This window comes from Hemitrygon akajei, unplaced genomic scaffold (genome assembly GCF_048418815.1).
Source record: "Hemitrygon akajei unplaced genomic scaffold, sHemAka1.3 Scf000146, whole genome shotgun sequence".
NCBI classification, from domain to species: Eukaryota; Metazoa; Chordata; class Chondrichthyes; order Myliobatiformes; family Dasyatidae; genus Hemitrygon; species Hemitrygon akajei.
Window position 1 is genome coordinate 1,110,664 of NW_027332032.1, and position 24,379 is coordinate 1,135,042.

The 24,379-nt window shown below is 40.1% G+C and overlaps 1 protein-coding gene across 2 annotated transcripts; it reads left to right on the forward strand.

Annotated features, from left to right (window-relative positions):
• Positions 1-2,222: 2,222 nt before the first annotated feature.
• Positions 2,223-23,380, forward strand: LOC140723905 (uncharacterized). 2 transcript variants are annotated; one of them, XM_073038444.1, is made up of 2 exons: positions 2,223-2,275; positions 19,558-23,380. In XM_073038444.1, the coding sequence occupies exon 2, from the start codon at positions 19,950-19,952 to the stop codon at positions 21,153-21,155; it is 1,206 nt and encodes a 401-aa protein (XP_072894545.1). In that variant the 5' UTR covers positions 2,223-2,275; positions 19,558-19,949; the 3' UTR covers positions 21,156-23,380. The 2 variants fall into 2 exon arrangements, with proteins under 2 accessions (XP_072894545.1, XP_072894546.1); XM_073038445.1 differs by lacking the exon at positions 2,223-2,275 and adding an exon at positions 6,399-6,493.
• The last annotated feature ends 999 nt before the right edge of the window (positions 23,381-24,379 follow it).

Below are 24,379 nucleotides of genomic sequence, written 5' to 3' on the forward strand. Positions count from 1 at the left end.
GGCCCAGCTCTGCAGACCTGTTAAAAAACTTTGTTTCCTTGAATTTATCTTGAAGCCGTTATTCGGGAGCGTGGCTCGTTTCTGACATGCCTGATGCCGGAACTGTGGCCAGTTAGAAGGTGAAGTCTTGTTCCTCCAAATTGTTTTGAACTGTGACTGTTTTCTTTCTGAAGGCACCATGGAGACTAAAATTATCTGAGTTGAAATGTTGTCCTTCACCCACTGACGTGCGTTGTAAACTTTTAAAAGTGCAGAAACTTCTGTACACTTTTTGTGTATGGGAATCTCAAACACAACAGCACGTTGGTTCCACTGTATCTGCCTGTTCACCAGCGCTTGAATGCCACCGATCCTTCATTGTGGAGGCGGAGATGCTGGAGAAGACAGCGCCCCACTCGCCACAAGGAGAGACTGAACACGTGTCCATGTCCGTGATCTGATAGGATACATTGCCATGACGTTGCAGCATTGTGACATCATTCACTGGGTCTCATTTTGGAAGGGATTCAGTCGGCCGTTCACCAGCTCCGTGTGGGTGAAGCGAGTCATTCAGTTAACCCACCTTGTGATGCTCCAGTGATTTGAAAATAAATAGAAGCCACATTTCTGTCCGGAGTGAGCAAAGAGTTTTACTCAATCATCTCAGCTGCTGCAACACCAGCAACTTCACATCAGGGAGGAAGTTCAAATCAGCTCCGTGTTAAATGTTTAACCGTCACAGTGACTGAAGGCAGCTGCAGGATCATGAGGGACTGTTACTGTCAGATTCTGCAGTTCTTGTGGCTGCTCGTCGCATCCAGGACTGAACCCTGGTCACTGAGCATTGGAGGAGACTGTTCTGCTGATGTTAGCCTTAAACTAGACTGGTGTTTAATATAGTGGAACTGTGAAAGATAAATCGGTTCTGTATCAAATCCCGTTTCTCAGGTAGTTACTGTCTCTACCACACTCACAATGTATACTAATGAGGCCACTCGGCCCATCTTGTCCCTGCCCATGTTTCTGTTCCATATCAGTATTTTAAAATCTATCCCTGCCGCTCCCCCCTCACTCCCTCTGTGATGACAGGTTGCAACTAGTCAAAACTCGGTCATAGAAAAGATTTCCCTCGAATTTCAAGGAATTATATAAATCTAGAACACATCACAAGCCCTTCATCCCACAATGTTGTGCCAACCAGAAACTGCCTACAATTACCCTACCGCGTAGCCCTCTAATTTTTTTAGGGTCCATGTAACAATCTAGGAATCTCTTAAAATACCCTATTGTATCCCACTCCAACACTGTCACCGTCAGTGCATTTTGTGTGGAAAAACTTATCTCTGACATATCCTTTGCAACTTCTTCCAAGCACCTTAAAACCATGCCCCCTCATTTAGCCATTTCAGATGAGCTTACTGTGGTTTTAACGTTCTTCAGAGCTCTGGACTAAGGTGGTTAAACTCCTTCTTCCCTGCTCTTTTCAAAGTTTTATGTCATTGTCACTCATTTCAAAGGATTGTGCCTCAGACAGCTGGGTTGTTGCAATGCGCCTCCAAACTCTGACAGCAGACTAGAGAGTGAATGTTCGATGGAGCAGAGTAAGAAACCGAAGAGTTGCCAGCTTGAGTCAGGGCTTTGGGGCTCCAGAAAGAGATAGGGCTTAGGATTTACAAGGAGTAGGAAGAAGAGGAATCAGACCAGCAGGATGTGGCTACAAATGAACGATCCGAAACATTTTGAAACTGGTCGATCGAAAAGCAAAAGGATGGTTAATTTCTGCAAAATACTGGTGGAAATTATCAGATCAGGCAGCAAGTGCAGAGAGGAATAAATAGACAACGTTTAGGCTGACCCCCTTTAGCATGTCTAGACTGAGTACTCCTCTGCTTACCTGCTGCCTGAACTGCAGAGTTCCTCCTGCATTTTGTGTGTGCGTTTTTATATTTCCAGCAACAGCAGAATCTCCTGTGTTTCCAAACTGCATTTGTAAGAATGTTCTCCTTCGGCATTAGACATGCGGAAAGGTTGCTGTTATTAAGTACATTGTTTATGGGAGCTGTATTTTTGCGTTAAAAGAGCTGCTGAGTTTTCTACACAATAAAAAACCTGAGGTATAGGCATGGAACCGGAGCTTGCAGAAACTTTTAATGGCACCGTGATTACCCGGAATGCTCTGCGTCGCAATTTTCGCCGTCACTGAAGCACCGATCGAATGCGCAGGCGTCAGGATTGCGGGTGCTCCCGAATATCGCGCATGCGCAGTACACAAAAGGCCTCAGGATTTCGGCTCCAGGTAAGAAAGAAATCGTGGCGCGTTCTTTCAGCCCCGAATTCGGGGCAATTGCTCTGGATTCCGGACCACCGTAACCCCGGGACAGTTCTGTTCTTTTCCCTCTCTCTCAGCCCAACGATCCGTACACGAGCCCCGGGGAGCTTCCAGTTGATGAGGGAGTGGGAACCGATGAGCTGAGCTCCAGCTTTCTGAATGCAAGGATTAGGAACTCGGAGAAAGGGAACAAAATCTTTTACATCACCAATTGAGAAAATCACATTTGTTCTACCTCCAATCACAAACAAGAGAAAATGTGCAGACATTGAAAATCCAAGCAACACATCCAAAATGCTGGAGGAACTCAGCATTAGTATACTTTCCCATAGATGCTGTCTGGCCTGCTGAGTTCCTCCAGCATTTTATGTGTGTTGCTTGTTCTATCTCCTGTTGTTCTGAACTTTTCTACCGGTGAGAACATGTTTTGATCCATTCTGTCTGGGTACATAATGATATCAAACACTTTTGCCCTGGGCAACAAGTATCTTTCACATCACAAAGCTGCCAGACTCCAGACAGTGCCCTTCCCTTCATATTCACTGGCATTGCCAACAATGAGTTCAACACTGTCAGGTGGAGGGTTCAGGGGAAATATTTATGTACAATACAGAAATCTATGAGTATTGTGGCGATGCAGAAGTTGCTGGAGAACTTACAAGTGGGAGGAAGTGGAGTGATACTTGGAAATCTGACTTCTTAAATCATCATTTAGCAAGCAAATCAGATATGGATGGTGTGCAAAAGCTGGAGTGAGAAAATCCTTCATTATCCTCTGCAGTCCTGCTACACAGGCTGTGTGAGAGTGCAGATGAACTCAATCAAACCTAGAGGAGATCAAAGTTCTGATTAACAGTGTTTTTCTAGCTGTTAAAATAAATACCTCTCTATTTAAAATTCAGTGTACACATGTTGTCAGTGGGTAAAAATTGCACAGCACAAGATTTTTCGAAACACCGGTCATTACAAATTAGAGGGGACATTGGTGGGAAGGTGGGGAGACCTCCAGTGTCCCTGATGCCCTCACCTACAAATTGTGCATCCAGCTGCAGCTTGTAGCCCTGAACATCAGGGAGCTGAAACTTGAAATGCATGAATTCCAGATCATCCGGGAGTTGGAGGGGGTGATAGATATGACAAGAAGAGAGATGAGTTGCACCCAAGGTGCAGGACACAGGGAACTGTGTGACAGTCAGGAAGGAGATAGAGGTTAAATAGCCATCACAGAGTACTCTTCTGGCCATCCCCTGTAACAACAGGTAGAACACTTTAGAAACTGTTAAGGGGGATTACCTCACAGAGGAATGTCAAAGGGCTGATAGCTGATTTGCTTGTTAGGGAATTAAAACTAACAGAGGTCTAAGATCCTAGTGGTAAGGCTTGCTAGTGCTAGGGTGTGCTGTGTGGGGGGGGGGGGGGGTTAAACTAAAGTGGAGTAGAATGCCAGAACAGACAGTGGAGAGGGTGAATTGAAATGACTGATTCCCTTCGTATATCTGAGGAGTAGAAATCTTTACATTACTTCTCTATCTAAATGTGCAATGTGTAATATATAGTAATTATAGTAAGGACAGTCAATACAATTGTATCAGCATAAACTAATCAGTCTGATAACTTGGTGGAAGGAGCTGTCCCAGAGCCTGTAGGGCCTGGCTTTTATGTTGTGATACCGTTTCCCGGATGGTGGCAGCTGGAACAGTTTGTGGTTGGGGTGATCCTTCAGGCCTTTTTGCGCAACTGTCTTTGTAAATGTCCTGAATAGTGGGAAGTTCACATCTACATTTAAAGGTAAAATTTTGAGGGTACAGAGTCTTTATGTTCCTATTAGGTTGAAAGGAAAGGTTAAAAGTTTTAGAGCGCCGTGGTTTTCAAGGGATATTGGAAACTTGGTTCAGAAAAAGAGGGAGATCTACAATAAATATAGGCAGCATGGAGCACATGAGGTGCTCGAGGAATATAAAGAATGTAAAAAGAATCTTAAGAAAGAAACTAGAAAAGTTAAAAGAAGATATGAGGTTGCTTTGGCAAGTAAGGTGAAAATAAATCCGAAGTGTTTCTACAACTATATTTATAGCAAAAGGATAGTGAGGGATAAAATTGGTCCCTTAGAGAATCAGAGTGGACAGCTATGTGTGAAGCCGAAAGAGATGGGGGAGATTTTGAACAATTTCTTTTCTTCGGTATTCACTAAGGAGAAGGATATTGAATTGTGCAAGGTAAGGGAAACAAGTAGGGAAGTTCTGGGAACTACGACAATTCAAGAGGAGGAAGTACTGGCACTCTTAAAGAATATAAAAGTGATAAGTCTCCGGGTCCTGACGGGATATTGCCTAGGACATTGCGGGAAGTTGGTGTAGAAATAGCAGAAATATTTCAAATGTCATTAGAAACGGGGATGGTGCCAGAGGATTGGCGTATTGTTCATGTTGTTCCATTGTTTAAGAAGGGTTCTAAAAGTAAACTTAGCAAATATAGGCCTGTCAGTTTGGCGTCAGTGGTGGGTAAATTAATGGAAAGTATTGTTGGAGATGGTATATATAATGATCTGGATAGACAGGGTCTGATTAGGAATAGTCAGCATGGATTTGTGCGTGGAAGGTCATATTTGACAGATCTTATTGAATTTTTTGAAGAGGTTACGAGGAAAGTTGACGAGGGTAAAGCAGTGGATGTTGTCTATATGGACTTCAGTAAGGCTTTTGACAAGGTTCCACACGGAAGGTTAGTTAGGAAGGTTTAATCGTTAGGTATTAATATTGAAGTAGTAAAATGGATTCAACAGTGGCTAGATGGGAGATGCCAGAGAGTAGTGGTGGATAACTGTTTGTCAGGTTGGAGGCCGGTGACTAGTGGTGTGCCTCAGGGATCTGTATTGGGTCCAATGTTGTTTGTCATATACATTAATGATCTGGATGATGGGGTGGTAAATTGGATTAGTAAGTATGCAGATGATACTAAGGTAGGTGGTGTTGTGGATAATGAACTAGGCTTTCAAAGCTTGCAGGGAGATTTAGGCCAGAGAGATTTAGCGTGGGCTGAACGATGGAGATGGGCAGATGGATTTTAATGCTGATAAGTGTAAGATGCTACATTTTGGTAGGAATAATCCAAATAGAACATAAATGGTAAATGGTAGGGCATTGAAGAATGCAGTAGAACAGAGTGATCTAGGAATAATGGTGCACAGTTCCCTGAAGGTGGAATCTCATGTGGATAGGGTGGTGAAGGAAGTGTTTTGTATGCTGGACTTTATAAATCAGAGCATTGAGTATAGGATTTGGGACGTAATGTTAAAATTGTACAAGTCATTTGTGAGGAAAATTTGGAGTATTGTGTGCAGTTCTGGTCACCGAACTAAAGGAAAAATGTCAACAAAATAGAGAGAGTACAGAGGAGATTTAGTAGAATGTTACCCAGAGCTTTAAGACCAAGAACTCAACAAGATCAAAATCCAAGATCAATTTTGATAAAATGTTTAAGGTACCAAGATAAAGAAATGATCTTGAAGGCAGCTACTCAAGGTGCTAAAAAGAGAAATGGGCCATTGATAATAGGAGGAAAAGAGTTTCTTTTTTATCCAGACATAAGTTACGATCTTCTGAAGAGGTGGAAGGAATTTAATCCAGTGAAAAAATCTTTATGGGTAAAGGGCTATAAATTTTTATTGAGCTATCCAGCAAAATTGATAATTTTCCTGGATAATGAAGAAAGAAGTTTTTTCGTTGACTACCGGAAAGCGGAGAAATTTGTACAAGAATTACCTGATGTCCACAAAGAAGTAAAGAATTATAGAAATGAAATGGACTAATGATGAAGACTGAAACAAGGTTGGATTTGACGGCCATTTATAAAAAAAAAAGTTGGGTATTAATTGGGAGTAGAGACATTAATTATTTTCTTTTTTTTTCTTCACTAATATATTTTCTTTTTTTTTTGCGGGGGAGCGGGAAGAGCTCCTGATCGATAGCTGCGAGTTTCACGTGTACAATCATGGCGATTGCCATGACCCGTAAAATGGTGGGGGGGTAATGTTGTGTTCTTTTTATTCGCAACATTAGTGGGGGGGGGGGTACTTTGTTTTTTTTTCGTATATATTAGTTATCTTTCTTCTATTTTTCTTCTTTTTTGCCTGGATGGTTGGGGAGAAACTCATAGCAACATGGAGAATTTTAAAGAGTTCCCAAGGTATTATGAATGATTAATTTACTTAATTTTTTAAGTTCTAATGTTAATTGAATTAATGGACCTGTGAAAAGAAAAAGAGTTTTAACATATATTAAGAAAATGAAAGGAGATATAGCTTTTTTACAAGAAACACATTTAACAGAAACAGAACATAAGAAATTAAGAGGGATTGGGTTGGAAATGTCATTGCAGCTTCATTTAATTCAAAATCGAGAGGAGTTGCAATTTTGGTTAATAAATCTTTACCAATTAAAATACAAAATGTAATAATTGATTCTGGGGGAGATATGTGATTATACATTGTCAAATTTTTTCAGAATTATGGACTTTTATGAACATTTATGCACCAAATGAAAATGATGCAGAATTCATACAAGATGTTTTTTTGAACCTGGCTGATGCACATGATAAAATATTAATAGGTGGAGATTTTAATTTTTGTTTAGATCCAGTTTTGGATAGGTCAACTAAAATTGCTACAAAATCAAAAGTAATAAAACTAACTTTATCATTAATGAAAGATTTAAACCTGATTGATATATGGAGGAAAATTAATCCAAGAGAAAGAGATTATTCATTTTATTCAAATAGACATAAAACTTACTCAAGGATTGATTTTTTTTATTATCAAAAAGTATTATGAGTGAAAAGTGTGGAATATAAAGCAAGAATACTGTCAGATCATTCCCCCTTGATAATGACAATGATAATGATGGATAAGGAGGAATCGATTTATAGATGGAGATTTAATTCAATTTTATTAAAACGTCAAGATTTTTGTGATTTTATGAAAAAACAGATTCAATTTTTTTTGGATACAAATTTACATTCAGTTGAGGATAAAATTGTATTATGGGAAGTGATGAAAGCATATTTAAAGGGTCAGATTATAAGTTATACATCTAAAATTAAGGAATACATGGCAGAAATAGATCAATTGGAAAAAGATATCATAAAGTTAGAAAAAGAATCTCAAAGATATATGACAGAAGAAAAACGAAGACAACTTGTTAATAAAAAACTACAATATAATACACTCCAGACATATCATACAGAAAAAGTAATTATGAGAACTAATATTACGAATTAGGTGAAAGATCACATAAAATTCTTGCTTGGCAGTTGAAAACAGAACAGGCTTCTAAAACAATAAATGCAATTAGAACAAGTGTAAATAAGGTTACTTATAAACCTTTAGAAATTAATGAAACTTTTAAAAAAAATTTATACTGAACTATCAGAATCACAAAATAAGATTGCTGAGATAGATAAATTTTTATCACAAGTAACCCTTCCAAAATTAAATTTGGAAGAACAGAAAGGATTAGATATGCCATTTACATTAAAAGAGGTTGAAGAAGCTTTAGGATCATTTCAGAGTAATAAATCCCCAGGAGAAGATGGTTTTCCTCCTGAATTTTATAAAAAATTTAAAGATTTATTAATTCCACCTTTTATGGAATTAATATACCAAATGGAAAGAATGCATAAACTCCCACAATCTTTTTTAACAGCGATCATAACTGTATTGCCAAAAAAAGATAGAGATCCTTTAAAACCAACATCATATAGGCCTATTTCTTTGTTGAATACAGATTATAAAATAATAACAAAAATTTTATCTAGAAGAATATCTAAATATTTACCAAAATTAATACAATTGGATCAAACAGGTTTTATTAAAAACAGACCATCAATGGATAATATAATCCGGTTACTTAGTATAATTCATTTGGCACAAAAAAGAGAGGAAATGAGTGTGGCAGTTGCTTTGGATGCAGAAAAAGCATTTGATAGATTGGAATGGGATTTTTTTTATTTAAGGTATTGGAAAAATATGAGTTAGGAAAATCTTTTATACAATGGATTAAAACCTTAAATACTAATCCTCAATCTAAAATAGTTACAAATGGTCAGATTTCAACACCGTTTTGCTTAACGAGGTCAACTGGACAAGGCTGCCCATTATCACCTGCTTTATTTGTATTGGCAATAGAACCATTAGCTGAATTAATTAGAACAGAATCAGACATTGGGGGCTTTAGAGTTGATCAAGAAGAATATAAGATTAATTTATTTGCTGATGATGTTTTGATTTATTTAACAAACTCATTGCAATCTTTGCAAAGATTATCTTTTAGATTGGAAGAATATGGGAAAGTATCAGGGTACAAAGTAAATTGGGATAAAAGTGAAATTTTACCCCTTACCAAAGGAAATTATAATCAATGTTGATTAGTAACTCAATTTTGATGGTCAATAGATGGGATAAAATATTTAGGTATTAGAGTTGATAATGATGTAAAAAAATTATATAAACAAAATTATTTGCCATTATTAAAAAAAATAAAAGAGGATCTTGATAAATGGATGATGTTACCAATAACATTAATAGGTAGAGTTAATGCTGTAAAAATGAATATATTTCCTAAATTACAATATTTATTTCAAACTTTACCAATACAATTACCTCAGAAGTTTTTTCAAGAACTGAATAAATATGTAAGGAAATTTCTTTGGAAAGGAAAGATGTCAAGAATATCATTGGAAAAATTGACATGTAAATTTGATTTAGGAGGGTTACAACTTCCAAATTTTAAGAATTATTATAAAGCAAATCAACTTAGATTTATTGCGTCTTTTTTTGATGAAGAAAAAATGGCATGGATTAGAATAGAATTAGATAAGATAGGAGAAAACATACCAGAAGATTTTATATATAAATGGGAATCCAAATGGATACGGGGGAAAAAACATCTCCTATATTAAGACACTTGATTGATTTATGGAATAAGGTAAATGTGATAGATAGATAGATAGATAGATAGATACTTTATTCATCCCCATGGGGAAATTCAACTTTTTTTCCAATGTCCCATACACTTGTTGTAGCAAAACTAATTACATACAATACTTAACTCAGTAAAAAAAATATGATATGCATCTAAATCACTATCTCAAAAAGCATTAATAATAGCTTTTAAAAAGTTCTTAAGTCCTGGTGGTAGAATTGTAAAGCCTAATGGCATTGGGGAGTATTGACCTCTTCATCCTGTCTGAGGAGCATTGCATCGATAGTAACCTGTCGCTGAAACTGCTTCTCTGTCTCTGGATGGTGCTATGTAGAGGATGTTCAGAGTTATCCATAATTGACCGTAGCCTACTCAGCGCCCTTCGCTCAGCTACCGATGTTAGATGAGATAAAGAAATCTCTATTAGCAAAAAGAACTTTAATTCAAAATAGGTTTATTCCTTTTACAATGGATAATAAACTTTTACTAATTGGTTCCAAAAGGGGATTAAATATATAGGTGATTGTTTTGAAGGAGGTATACAACAAGTGTATGGGACATTGGAAAAAAAGTTGAATTTCCCCATGGGGATGAATAAAGTATCTATCTATCTATCTATCTATCTATCTATCTATCTATCTATTGATGTCGTTTGATCAATTAAAAAATAAATATAAAATATCAAATAACACTCTTTTCTGTTATTTTCAATTAAAGGCTTATTTACAAGAAAAGTTGGGTCAAACAATGTTGATGCCAAAATCTAGTGAAATAGAAATATTAATTCAAAAAGGAAAAATTAAAACATTTACATCTTGTATGTATAATTTGATTCAAAAACAGACAATTAAATCAGGAATTCATAAGTCAAGACAAAAATGGGAATTGATTTGAATGTTAAAATTGATGGAAAAAACTGGTCAAGATTAGGTTCTGATAGTATGAGAAATACAATAAATATTCGACTTAGATTAATACAATATAATTTTTTACGTCAATCATATATAACACCACAGAAAATAAATAGATTAAATTCAAATATGTCTGACCAATGTTTTCGATGTAATCAAGAAATTGGTACTTTTTTACATTCTACTTGGTCTTGTTTTAAAATTCAACCATTTTGGATAAATCTAAGACTTTTATTGGAACAAATCACTGGAGTGCAACTCCCACATAGTCCAGTATTATTTTTATTAGGAGACATTGAAGAGACGATACCGAAACTTAAATTGAATAAGTGTCAGAAAAAATTTATAAAAATTGCATTGGCAGTAGCCAAAAAAGTTATCACAGTTATTTGGAAATCTGATTTATATTTAACTATGGATCATTGGAATAATGAAATACATAGTTGTATTCCACTTGAAAAAATTACATACAATCTAAGAAATGAATATGATATATTTTTGAAGATTTAGCTCCCATACCTACAAAAGATAGGATTAAATACATAGGTCCTTTGAAGATAAAATTATAAAGTAATTGGGAAAAGTAAAAATAAATCTTAAAATTATTTTGAACTCCATGGAGCATGTGGGGATCCTCCGATATCCAGGCAATCTTTCTCTCTTTTTTTTCTTTCTTTAGATAAGGGTTAAGAGGGGGAGGGTTAAGGGGAGGGTTAATATTATATTTCTCACTAGTTTATCATCACATTTATTCTTTGTAATTTTCGAAAATTTTAATAAATAAATAAATAACACAACTTCACGTGGAAAATCTTCAAAAAAGCGAATGTCTGAATTCAGATACTGAAAAGGTCTTTTTTTTCTCACAAGCTTAATAATACGTTCTTTGTCTCTGAAACGGAGAAAACGCACAACAATATGTCTGTTTTTACCTTGATCCAAAAATTTTAAAGTGCCGATTCTGTGAGCCATTTTAATATCTGAAGGCTGTAAGCAAACCTCTGGAAATAAAGACTGAAGCATTTTTTGCGAAATAATCCAGTGTGTCGGCCAATTCTGATTTCTCTTTTAATCCAACAATTCGAATATTGTTCCGATGTGATCGAGCTCCAAGATCAATGATCCTTTGTTGGGCTTTTTCCAAACGAGAAGAAAGGTCCAAAGTATTTCGACTAACTTCTTTAAGATCAAGGCTCAAAGAGTCAACTTTTCCTTCGATTTTCTCTTTTAGTTGAGTTATCTCAATGCTGATATTGCTGATTTGAGATTTTAGTCTCTTTACCCGGGAGTGGGTTCCTCCGAGAATTCGTCAGTTTTCTTAATTTTCCCATTGCCCGGGTCCGTATTTCTTATGGCGCTTCTGAGAGTGGCCATAATTATATTTGATCCGACTGAATAAGGTTGAAATTTCTAAGTATAAATCGGAAAAGGGAGAGATTAAAGACGGACAAGAAGCGGCTGTGTCCGACATGTCCATAGCTGGGAGGCGGAGTCCCCTAGAGGAACAAATGTGTAGACAGATCACAGACCGTGCCAAGAAACAAAGGTTGATATGGTAAGCGATTTTAACTTTCCAAATATTGACTGTGTCTCCCATCCTGCAAAAGCACTAGCTGGGGTAGAATTTTGCAAATGTGTCCTTAATCAGTATGTAGAATTCCCAACATAGAAGTGTGCAATATGCTATTACGGAATGATCGAGGGCTAGTGACAGAAATTAGTGTATGGGAACACTTTGTATTTAGTGATCATAATGCCATGAGATTCCAAGTAAATATGGAAAAAAGAGAGGTCTGGGACACAGGTTGAGATTCTACATAGGAGAAAGGTCAATTTGGATGTTAACAGAAAGGATCTGAAGTATGGACTGGGTCAGGATGTTTTCTGTCGAAGGAGTACTTGGTAAATGGGTGTCCTTCAGCAGTGGAATTTTGAATCTGTGGAGTTTGTATGTGCCTGCAAAATTAAAAGTTGAAAGGTAACTGGTGCAGGGAACCTTGGTTTTCAAAAGATATAGTGGCCCCGGATATTTTATTCCTGTAAATGCCTCAGACTGGTAGGTGCAACCAAGACTCATTAGTGACTACAAATCATAATTCAGTGCCCTGAGCATACCTGATCTTTATTTTAGTTATAACCATATAACGATTACAGCACGGAAACAGGCCATCTCAGCCCTTCTAGTCTGTGCTGAATGTTTACTCTCACTTAGTCCCACTGGCCCGCACTCAGCCCATAACCCTCCATCCCTTTCCTGTCCATATACCTATACAATTTTACTTTAAATGACAATACCGAATGTGCCTCTACCACTTCTACTAGAAGCTCGTTCCACACAACTACCACTCTCTGAGTAAAGAGATTCCCCCTTGTGTTACCCTGAAACTTTTGCCACCTGACTCTCAAATCATGTCCTCTTGCTTGAATTTGTCCTACTCTCAATGGAAAAAGCCTATCCACGTCAACTCAATCTATCCCCCTAATTATTTTAAATACCTCTATCAAGTCCCCCCTCAACCTTCTACTCTCCAAAGAATAAAGACCTAACTTGTTAAACCTTTCCCTGTAACATAGGTGCTGAAACCCAGGTAACATTCTAGTAAATCTTCTCTGTACTCTCTCTCTCTATTTTGTTAACATCTTTCCTATAATTTGGTGACCAGAACTGTAAACAATACTCCAAATTTGGCCTTACCAAAGCCTTGTACAACTTTAACATTACATCCCAACTCCTATACTCAATGCTCTGATTTATAAAGGCCAGCATACCAAAAGCTTTCTTCACCACCCTATCCACATGACATTTCACCTTCAGGGAACTATGCACCATTATTCCTAGATCACTCTGTTCTACTGCATTCTTCAATGCCCTACCATTTACCATGTATGACCTATTTGGATTATTCCTACCAAAATGTAGCACTTCACACTTATCAGCATTAAACTCCATCTGCCATTGTTCAGCCCACTCTTCTACCTGGCCTAAATCTCTCTGCATACTTTGAAAACTTACTTCATTATCCACAATGCCACCTACTTTAGTATCATCTGCATACTTACTAATCCAATTTACCACCCCATCATCCAGATCATTAGTGTATATGACAAACAACATTGGACCCAATACAGATCCCTGAAGCACAGCACTAGTCACCGGCCTCCAACCTGACACAGTTATCCACCACTACTGTCTGGCATCTCCCATCCAGCCACTGTTGAATCCATTTTACTACTTCAATATTGATACCTAACGATTAAACCTTCTTAACTAACCTCCTGTGTGGGACATTGTCAAAGGCCTTACTGAAGTCCATATAGACAACATCCACTGCTTTACCCTCGTCAACTTTCCTCGTAACCTCTTCAAAAAATTCAATAAGATTTGTCAAATATGACCTTCCACGCTCAAATTCCTGCTGTCTATTCCTAATCAGACCCTGTCTATCCAGATAATTATACATACCATCTCTAAGAATACTTTCCATTAAATTACCCACCACTGACGTCAAACTGACAGCCCTATAATTGCTAGGTTTACTCTTGGAACCCTTTTTAAACAATGGAACCACATGGGCAATACGCCAATCCTCCGGCACCATGCCCGTTTCTAATGACATTTGAAATATTTCTGTCAGAGCCCCTACTGTTTCTACACTAACTTCCCTCAACGTCCTAGGGAATATCCTGTCAGGACCCGGAGATTCTTGTCTTCTGTTGGTTTCTAAAACTTTCCAATCATTTTTGTTCTATTATTTACCCTCTCTTTGGCATTTATGTTGGCTTTGGCTTCTCATTTCAGTCATGGTTGTGTCCTCCTGCCTTTCCAATGCTTCCACTTCTTTGGGATGTATCGATCACTCAGCTCCCGAGTTGATCCCAAAAACTCCAGCCATTACTGCTCCATCGTCATTCCTACCAGTCTCCCCTTCCAATCAAGTTTGGCCAGCTTCTCTGTCATAGGGACATGGAGAAGTTACATGAAACCCCCCCCCCCCCCCAATTTGGCCCATCCAGACAATGCTGAAAATTTTTAAACTCTCTGATGCAACATCCTACACTGGGATCACAGCCCTCCATACCCCTACCACCCAGCTACCCATCCAAACTCCTCTTAAATGCTGAAATTGAGCTGGCATGAACCACTTGTGCTGGCATCTCATTCCACACTCTCACAACCATTTCAGTGAAGGGTTTTTCCACATGTTCCCCTTGAATTTTCACCTTCCCCACTTACCCATGACCTCTGGTTATCATCACATCCATCCTAAGTGGAAACAATTGCTTGCTTTTACCCTATCTGTACCCTCATAATTGTGTATGCTTTGAACAAATCCTCAAAGCAATGTATAATTTCCTTGATTATGTTTAGAACCGTTTTTAGGTGTATAAGATGATGAGGGGCATTGATCATGTGGATAGGCAGAGGCTTTTTCCCAGGGCAGAAGTGGCTAACACGAGGGGACAGAATTTTAGGTTGCTTGAAAATGTGTGCCAAGGGGATGTCGGGGGTAAGTTTTTCACACAGAGAGTGGTGGGTGTGTGGAATGCACTGCCAGCAGCGGTGGTGGAAGCGAATACAATAGGGTCTTTTATGACACCCTTAGACAGGTACATGGAGCTTAGAAAAATAGAGGTCTATGCGTTGGGGAAACTCTAGGCAGTTTCCAGAGTAGGTTACATGGTTGGCACAACTTTGTGGGCTGAAGGGTCTGTAATATGTTGTAGATTTCTATGTTCTATGTTAAACAGCGAAACATAGAAAACCTACAGCCTTTGGCCCACAAAGTTGAGCCGTACATGTGCCTAACTTAGAAATGACTAGGCTTACCTATAGCCCTCTATTTTACTAAGCTCCATGTACCTATCTAAAAGCCTCTTAATATACCCTATCATATCCGCCTCCACCACTGTTGTTGCACACACTCACCTCTCTCTGAGTAAAAAACTTACCGCTGACATCTCCTCTGTACCGACTCCACAGCATCTTGAACCTGTGTCCTCTTGTGTCAGCTATTTCAGACCTGGCAAAAAGCCTCTGACTATCCACACGATCAATGCCTCTCATCATCTTGTACAACTCTATCAGGTCACCTCTCATCCTCCTTTGCTCCAAGGAGAAAAAGCCGAGTTCACTCAACCTGTTCTTATAATGCATGCTCCCCAATCCTGGCAACATCCTTGTAAATCTCCTCTGCACCCTTTGTATGGCTTCAACATCCTTCCTGTAGTGAGGCGACCAGAACTGAGCACAGTACACCAAGTGGGGTCTGACCAGGGTGCAATATAGCTGCAACTTTACCTCTTGGCTCCCAAATTCAGTTCCATGATTGATGAAGGCCAATACACCATACACCTTCTTAACCACACAGTCAACCTTCGCAGCTGCATTGAGTGTCCTATGGATTCGGACCCCAAGATCCCTCTGATCCTCCACACTGCCAAGAGTTTTACCATTAATACTATATTCTGCCATCATATTTGACTTGCCAAAATAAACCACTTCACAATTCTCTGAGTTGAACTCCATCTGTCACTTCTCAGCCCAGTTTCTCATCCTATCAATGTCCCACTGTAACCTCTGACAGCCCACCACACTATCCATAACACCTCCAACCTTTGTGTCATCAACAAACTTACCAACCTATCCCTCCACTTCCTCATCCAGGTCATTTATAAAAATCACAAAGAGTAGGGGTCCCAGAACAGATCCCTGAGGCACAACACTGGTCACCGACCTCCATGCAGGATATGACCCACCTACAACTACTCTTTGCCTTGTGTCATTCATTGAAACAACATTGGCTGTTCTCCAATCCTCCTGTACATCCCCCCATCACCAAGGATAATTTAATTATCTCTGCTAGGGATCCCGACAATTTCTGCACTTGCCTCCTGTAGGGTCCGAGGGAGCACCTTGTCATGCCCTGGAAATTTATCCACTCTCATCTGCCTCAGGACAGCAAACATCTCCTGTTCTTTAATTTGTACAGGGACCAGGATTTTAATGCTGCTTTTCCAAACACACCCATAGACCCTGTGTCCATCTCCTGAGTAAATAGAGGTAAAAAAATTTAAGATCTCCTCCATCTGCTTTGGTTCCACACGTGGGTTGCCATTCCGGTCTTCCAGATTGCCTTGCAATCCTTCTGCTCTTACTCTATATCTGGAATCCCTGAGGATTATCCTCCATCTTTTCTGCGAGGGGAATCTCATGCCTTCTTTTAGCCATCCTGATTTATTTCTTATGTGTTCTCTTGCATTTCTTATACTCCGTAAGAACCTGCCTGCCTATCCCAGTTGTGCAACTCCATTTTGTCCTTCACCAGGGTCTCAAAATCTCTTGAAATCCAAGGTTCCCTACAGTTTCTATCTGTATCTTTTATTCTGACAAGCACATACCCACATTGTACTTTCAGAATTTCACTTTGAGGGCCTCTCATTTACCAAACACACCTTTGCCATAAAGCAGCCTGTCCCAGTCCACAGTTGCCAAATCCTAGTGTCATAATTCCAGGTGTTGATCCATGCCCTGAACACATCCGCCTTTCCTACGCTGCTCCTTGCATTGAGATATACAGGGTTCAGCATATTCACTGCACCATGCTCAACGTTTTTCATTCCTGACTTTGTCTGAGGTCTGAACAACACCTGTCTCCACAACACCTCCACTATCTGTTCTGTTATTCAGGCTCCTATTCCCCCTGCAACTTTAGTTTAAACATCCATCCCCTACCCCCACCTCCCACCATGCAGCTCCATCACCCCTTTGGCTTTCATCTCCCAGATCAATAAAAAGGAGGTGCATATAGGCAGATAGGAACAAATGGGGTACTTATGAAGTACAGTGAAATCAAGTGAACACTTATGAAGAAATAAAAGAAGGCAAAGAAAAAAGAGTTTATTGGACTCCCATTCCCCCTGAGACGTTAGTTTAACCCCCCTTACCTCCACCCCCCACCATGCAGCTCTATCACCCCTTTGGTTTTCATCTCCCAGATCAATAAAAAGGAGGTGCATACCAGGTACAGGCAAATAGGAACAAATGGGGTACCTATGAAGTACAGTGAATTCAAGTGAACACTTATGAAGAAATACAAGAAGGCAAGAGTTTGCCCCAGCAGAGAAGATGAAGGAGAATCCTCAGGGATTCTGCAGATATGTTCAGAGCAAAAAAATTGCAAGGGAAAAAATAAATCCTCTGGAAGATCAGAATGGTAATCCATATGAAGAGACAAAATATATGGGGGATATTTTAAATATTATCTTTGCATCTGTATTTACTCAGGAGATGGTCACAGAATCTATAGAAGTGAGGCAAAGCAGCACCAACTTCATGGACCTTGTACAGTTTACAGAGGTGGAGGTGTTTGCTGTCCTAAGGAAAATTGCCATGGATAAATCCCCAGGGCCTGACAAGTTGTTACCTGGGACCCTGTGGAAGTCAAGTGCAGAAATTGTCGGGGCCCAAACACAGATATTTAAATCATCCTTAGTGACAGTTGAGGTACTGGAAGATTGGAGGACAACCAATGTTGATCCGCTGTTCAAGAAAAGCTCTAAAAATAAACTAAGAAATTGTACTTTGGTGAGGATGACATCAGTAGGGGGAAAGTTATTGGAATGTGTGTGCAGGAACTGGATATGCAAGTATTTAGATAGATGTGGACTGATTAAGGACAGACAGCATTGCTTTGTGCAAGGTAGGTCATGTCTAACCAATCTTACAGAGTCTCTCGAGGAAGTTATCAGAAAAGTTTATGAAGAAAAGGCGGTGGATGTTGTCTACATCGACTTTAGCAAAGCATTTGACAAAGCTTCATATGGGAGGTGGGTCAAGAAGGTTAAGTCACTCAACGTTCAAGATGAGATAGTAAATTGGATCAGACACTGTCTTTGGGAGAAGCTAGAGTGTGGTAGCAGATGATTGCCTCTCTGACTGGTGTGCCACAGGGATCAGTGCTGGATCTAGTGTTGTTTGTCATCTATATCAGTAATCTGGATGTTAACATGGTCAGCTGGATCAGCAAATTTGTGGATGAAACCAAGATTGGGGTGTAGTGGACAATGAGGAAGACTACCATGGCTTGCTGATCTGGACCAGCTGGAAAAATGGGTTGAGAAATGGAAAATGGAATTTAATGCAGACAAGTGTGAGGTGTTTTACTTTGGTAGGACCTTCTTACACAGTGACTGGTTGGGCATGGAGGAGTGTTGTAGAGGAAAGGGATCTGGGAATACAGGTCTATATTTCACTGAAAGTGGTGTCACAGTTCGACAGGGACGGAAGGAAAGATTTTGGCACATTGACCTTCGTAAACCAAAGTACTGAGTATAGGAGATGGATGTTATGCTGACATAGTACAAGACATTGGTGAGGCCTAGTTTGGAGTATTGTGTGCAGTTTTGGTCTCCAATCTACATGAAAGATGTAAAAGAGGTTGAAAAAGTTCAGAGAAAATTCGCAAAGATGTTGCCAGGTCTGGAGGAGATGGGTTAGAAGGAAAGATTGAACAGGGCAGGACTTTATTTCTTGGAATGGAGAAGATTAAGGGAAGATTTGATGGAGGTGTACCAACATTATGAAGGGTCTAGATAAGGTAAATGCAGGCTGGCTTTTGTGGGACTACAACCAGAGGCCATGGGTTAAGGGTGAAAGGTGAAATGTTAAGGGGAACAAGAGGGGAAACTCTTATCCAGGTGTGGAATGAGCAGCCAGCACAAGTGGTGCATGCGAGCTCAATTTCAGCATTTAAGAGTTTTGTATAGGTACCTGGATGTTAAGGGGTTTGGAGTAGACAGATTAAGTAGTTCAACACAGACTAGATGGGGCAAAGGGCCTGTTTCTGTTGTACTTTTCCATGACTGTGACAAGAACATGAAATAATACTGATATTCATTCAATTCCTCTTAACTGCTGTGGAGACCAACCATTCATCTGGGCAGGGCATGTTAACATTGATTTAAAACTGGCACTTTACATTAGCAGTACATGAAAGAAATTCTCAGCTGAACATCAACAAAGGCTATTTCTGTGAGAGTGTTTCAGTTACTGTGGGGCCAGGCACCCATGCAGCTCAGTGGGAACAGGGAATAATACCAATGGAGAGAGTCAAACTGAGCCAGGTCACAGATTGGAGATGGCAGAAATGCCCGATTCTTGTAGAGACAGGAAGAGCATCAGAGAGATTGATGGTCATTCCAGATCCCATCACTGTGCCCAGTTGGAAGATGATTTCTCACTCCAACTTGGGTGAAACTTCACTGTAACAGTGTGATACTAGATCACACCTTGACAACTCAAGTAATCTCATCTGAAATGTTGTCCTACACCCATTGATGGATTTTATAAATCTTTTTTCAGGTTAACAACAACAAGGAATTTATCTGTGGGAATCTTGAACACTGTTTTGCTGTCTCTGTCCATGTATTTAAGAAGTGGAGTGAGGGATTCACTCGATCATCCTTCCTGCTCAGACTGTGGGGAGGGATTCCCGCAATCATCTGACCGACTGGCACACCTGTCATTTTATACATGGGAGAGGCTGCTCACCTTTTCAGACTGTGGGGATTCAATGTCATCTCATGAAGGTACATCAGCAAGTTCACACTGGGACAAGTCCATTCACCTGTTCTGTGGGTGAGAAGGGATTCAGTCAGTCATCCCACCCGTGGGCACACCAGTCAGTTCACACTGGGCAGAGGCTGATCATCTGCTGAATTTGTGGGGAAGGATTCACTCGGTCATGTGACCTAATGACACACCGGCGAGTTCACACTGGGGAGCGGCCGTTCACCTGCTCAGGCTGTGGGAAGGGATTCATTTCCTCATCTCAACTGAAAGGACATCAACGAATTCACACTGGAGAGAGGCCGTTCACCTGCTCAGACTGTGGAAAGGGATTCATTTGGTCATCCCAACTGAAGGTACATCAGAGAGTTCACACTGGAGAGAGGCCATTCATCTGCTCAGTTTGTGATAAGGGATTCATTTTGTCATCTCACCTACTGAGACACCAGTCAGTTCACACTGGGGAGTGGCCATTCATCTGCTCAGTCTGTGGGAAGGGATTCATTGAATCATCCTCCCTACAGGGACACCAGTCATTTCACACTGGGAAGTGGCGGTTCACCTGCTCAGACTGTGGGAAGGGATTCAATCGGTTATCTCACCTACTGCGACACCAGTCTGTTCACAGTGGGGAGAGGCCGTTCACCTGCTCAGAGTGTGGGAAAGGATTCAGTCAGTATTCCAACCTACAAGCACACTGGTCTGTTCACACTGGAGAGCGGGCATTCACCTGCTCAGACTGTGGGAAAGGATTCACTTCGTCATCTAAACTGAAGGTACATCAGCGAGTTCACACAGGGGAGAGGCCGTTCACCTGCTCAAACTGCGGGAAGGGATTCACACAGTTAGCTAGCCTACAAGTACACCAGTCAGTTCACACTGGAGAGAGGCCGTTCGCCTGCTCAGAGTGTGGGAAGGGATTCACTCTGTCATCTCAACTGAAGGTACATCAGCGAGTTCACACCGGAGAGTGGCCATTCACCTGTTCCGACTGCGGGAAGGGATTCCTTCAGTCATGTCAACTGAAGGTACATCAGAGAATTCACACTGGAGTGAGGCCGTTCACCTGTTCAGACTGTGGGAAGGGATTCACTTTGTCATTTCAACTGAAGGTACATCAGAGAGTTCACACCGGAGAGAGGCCGTTCACCTGTTCAGACTGTGGAAAGGGATTCACTGAATCATCTCAACTGAAGGTACATCAGAGAATTCACACTGGAGAGAGGCCGTTCACTTGCTCAGACTGTGGGAAGGGATTCTCTCTGTCATCTCGTCTACTGACACACCAGTCAGTTCACACCGGGGAGAGGCCGTTCACCTGCTCAGTGTGTGGGAAGGGATTCACTCGGTCCACCGACCTACAGAGACACCAGCGAGTTCACACCGGGTAGAGGCCGTTCACCTGCTGTGATTGTGGGAACCGAATCACTGAGTCAACTAAAATTGTGTAACTCTCGCTTCAGCTAGCAGCTTATTATAGGGGGTGATAGCCCTATAGCCCTACAGGCCGGCCAAAAAGAAATCTCGTTTGGGTGGATGCTGTGTGATGTATCCCCTGTTACAGATCAGTACCCCAAAATAACAAACAGTACACAATATGTGATTAAACAATTGAGCTTTAGAATGCTTACTTTGACTATAGGGTTAGTTGAGAAAATAAAGAAAGATAAAGGGCCCACTCTCTCCATTCACGTCTTCGCATCTCTCCCAAGAAAAAGAGCACGAAAATCTCTCTTCCAGGTTCACAAGAAAGAACATTTCTTTCATTGGATAGCCCTGCACTCCAAAACCCTGTTATCTCTCATTGTAACCTAAACATTGCTGTTACAGAGAAACCATTACCTCAACAGTGAAACATTACAGAGAGGCCATTATGTGAGCAGTGAAACCTTACAGCATGTTACACATATGACATTCTCCCAGGTTCACACTGGGAGAAGGTTTCAATAAGCTGCATGCTGGATATTTGTCCATCACCGTTGCTGAATGTAATTATTGCTGCTGCTCACCACATCCAGTTCTGCACCCTGGTCACTGGGCATATTCACCTTTAATGGTACTGGAGTTTGATATTCTACATAAGTGACAAATAAATCAATTCTATTTTGAACTTTGTCTTTGGTACTTAGTGAGTTCATAACACAACTAGTGTACAGTAGAGAGTCAGCTGAGGCCAGCTGGACCATGCCAGGGATTCTGTTCCACGATAGGCCTTTTGAATCCTCCCCTTTTTTTCACTTCCCACTCCCCCTGTGGGATAGGTTCCAGTCACCACTCTGTGGGTTAAGGGAAAGAAGAAGTCAAACTGACTGCAGTTCTGTCTGAGATGTTCTTTGACCCTCAAATCTCTGGGCTGAGGAAGAATGACATTGGGATCTAATCCCCTTATTCAGGGATCATTTCCACATTATGAGTCATTTTCCTTGCTTCTAAAGGGTTGTTAGAAAGCACCACTGTCCTCTAAACACTGAAAGCAGAATGGGAAACCATTACTTGGATGTTCAACGGAGCAGGGTCAGATACCAGAGGCGGGTCAGCACAGGGCAGAGTTTGGGGCTCTGGTCGTTGGTCTGGTTAAGAACGTATGATGAGGAGAAGGGAATCAGCAGCAGGGCGTGACAACGAATGACAGACTAGCAACATTTGGATGATAATTGGCAGAGAAAATAATTCGCTTGTCTGACTGATGACACAAACAATGCCTGTAGTGAGGTGCCCCATTGGTCGAGGCACGTGTGTGTGTTGAGAATGGTTATATCCATTGAGGGAGTTGTTCCTGCTTGTTTATCCTGTTATGTTATATCTGGATGTTTATTTTAGATTATCCTATCTGCAATGATGTATTGATTATCATATTAATTGTGAGATTCTGTCCCTAACTGGATCAGGCTTGAATTTATGGTGCCTTAATGAAGTTACTGTGGTCATTCATGAGTTTGTATTTTAAAGAAAGATTTTGGTGAATGATATTTGCCACTTGATTGTACCTGCATAAGTAGTCAGAATGAGTTAAACTGCTGCAGAATCCCAGAATGTGTTGGATTGTGTCTGGTTTCTCTGCATTTTCTGCTTGTATTGCTTTGTTTGTTTGTATTGTATGTATTTTTTTTTCTTTTTTGTTCATCATCTTGTCCTGTATTTCTGCAAGGAACCCCTCTGTTTCTGGGATGAGGTCTCCAAATCTCAGTCAGGTGTTCGATGCTTCCTTGTCAACATCTGGTCTGCTCATTTCATTGGGATGTCTCCCATGGAGGGTCACAGTCATTGCACTGGTTAATGCTTTCTTCCCTATAAATGATTTATGTTTCTGAGTTAGCCTCTCATTTAAGTTTGCTGGTCTGTATTTCTTATCACAATTGCATTTACACACATGGAGCGTTCAATAATGTTTATTTTTGATAAAAAAAATATGTACTTAGAAGTTGTATCTGACTGTTGTGTGATTTTTTTTTCATGTCTGTTATTCCTCTTCCTCCTCCTGTCCAAGGTAATGTCAATCTAAGTGGGTTTGAGTGTAAATAGTTTTTTCTAAAGTTGTCATTTCAGTTCTTATTTATCTTTGTAAATTTTACTGATTGAAATGGGACCAAGATATCTTCATTAAAAAAAGTCACTGTCAGTATTGATGAAAGTGTTTATTGCCTTTATTGTTTTTGTTAACGATTGAGCTCTGCTTGGCAGGTAGTTAGATTCTGTGGCTCTGTTGGTAATAAGTAAAATCATTAGAAAGAGGTGGCATAGGGTTGGAATGTGTAGCATCTCTGTGGGTAGAATTAGAGAACAGCAAATGTAAAAAAAATTCCCTGATGGGAATTGTACAGAGACCTCCTAACAGTAGTAAGTATGTGGTCCACAAGTTACAATGGGAGATAGAAAATGCTTGTCAAAAGGGCAATGTTGCAGTAGTCATGGGGGGTTGTCATGCAGGTGATTGGGAAAATTAGGATGGTGTTTTGGACTGAAGAGGAGTAATTCCTAGATGCCTACAAGATGTTTTATAAAGTAGCTCATGTTTGAGACAACTTGGGGATCAACTATTCTGGATTGGGTATTGTAATGAACTGTGTCAGAAACGAGCCACGCTCCCGAATAATGGCTTCAAGACAAATTCAAGGAAACAAAGTTTATTAACAGTTCTGCAGAGCTGGGCCCCTTCAGAGAAGGGAACCCTGAACCTTACAGGGCAGCAGGTTTTATCCTTCTTCCTTACCCCTCCCCTCCCTGACTCGGGAGGTACATAGTCTTATCCCATTCCATATTTGGAGTTGTTTTTTTACACGTTTCTGTAAAACAATAGTCCATATCTCAGGACTTCAATGATTCCACAAACAGTTAATTTTGTCAAGGCTTCTGCATTCATAATTAGATCACACTTGTTTACAGACTTTAACCCAGACATAATTAAATCACAGTTGTCCCTAGACATAATTAAATCACATTTGTCCTTTGACTTTAACCCGGACCTGTCAGAAACGCACATCTTAATTTTGAATCTTACAATACCACCCTTTTTCTTTTTAAGATGTGCGTTTCAGCTAGCATTCTCTCACTCCCAGGGGGCCCACCTTCTTCTTTAATAGCATAAGTTTTAGCTCGTTTGTCCCATGATGGGGTA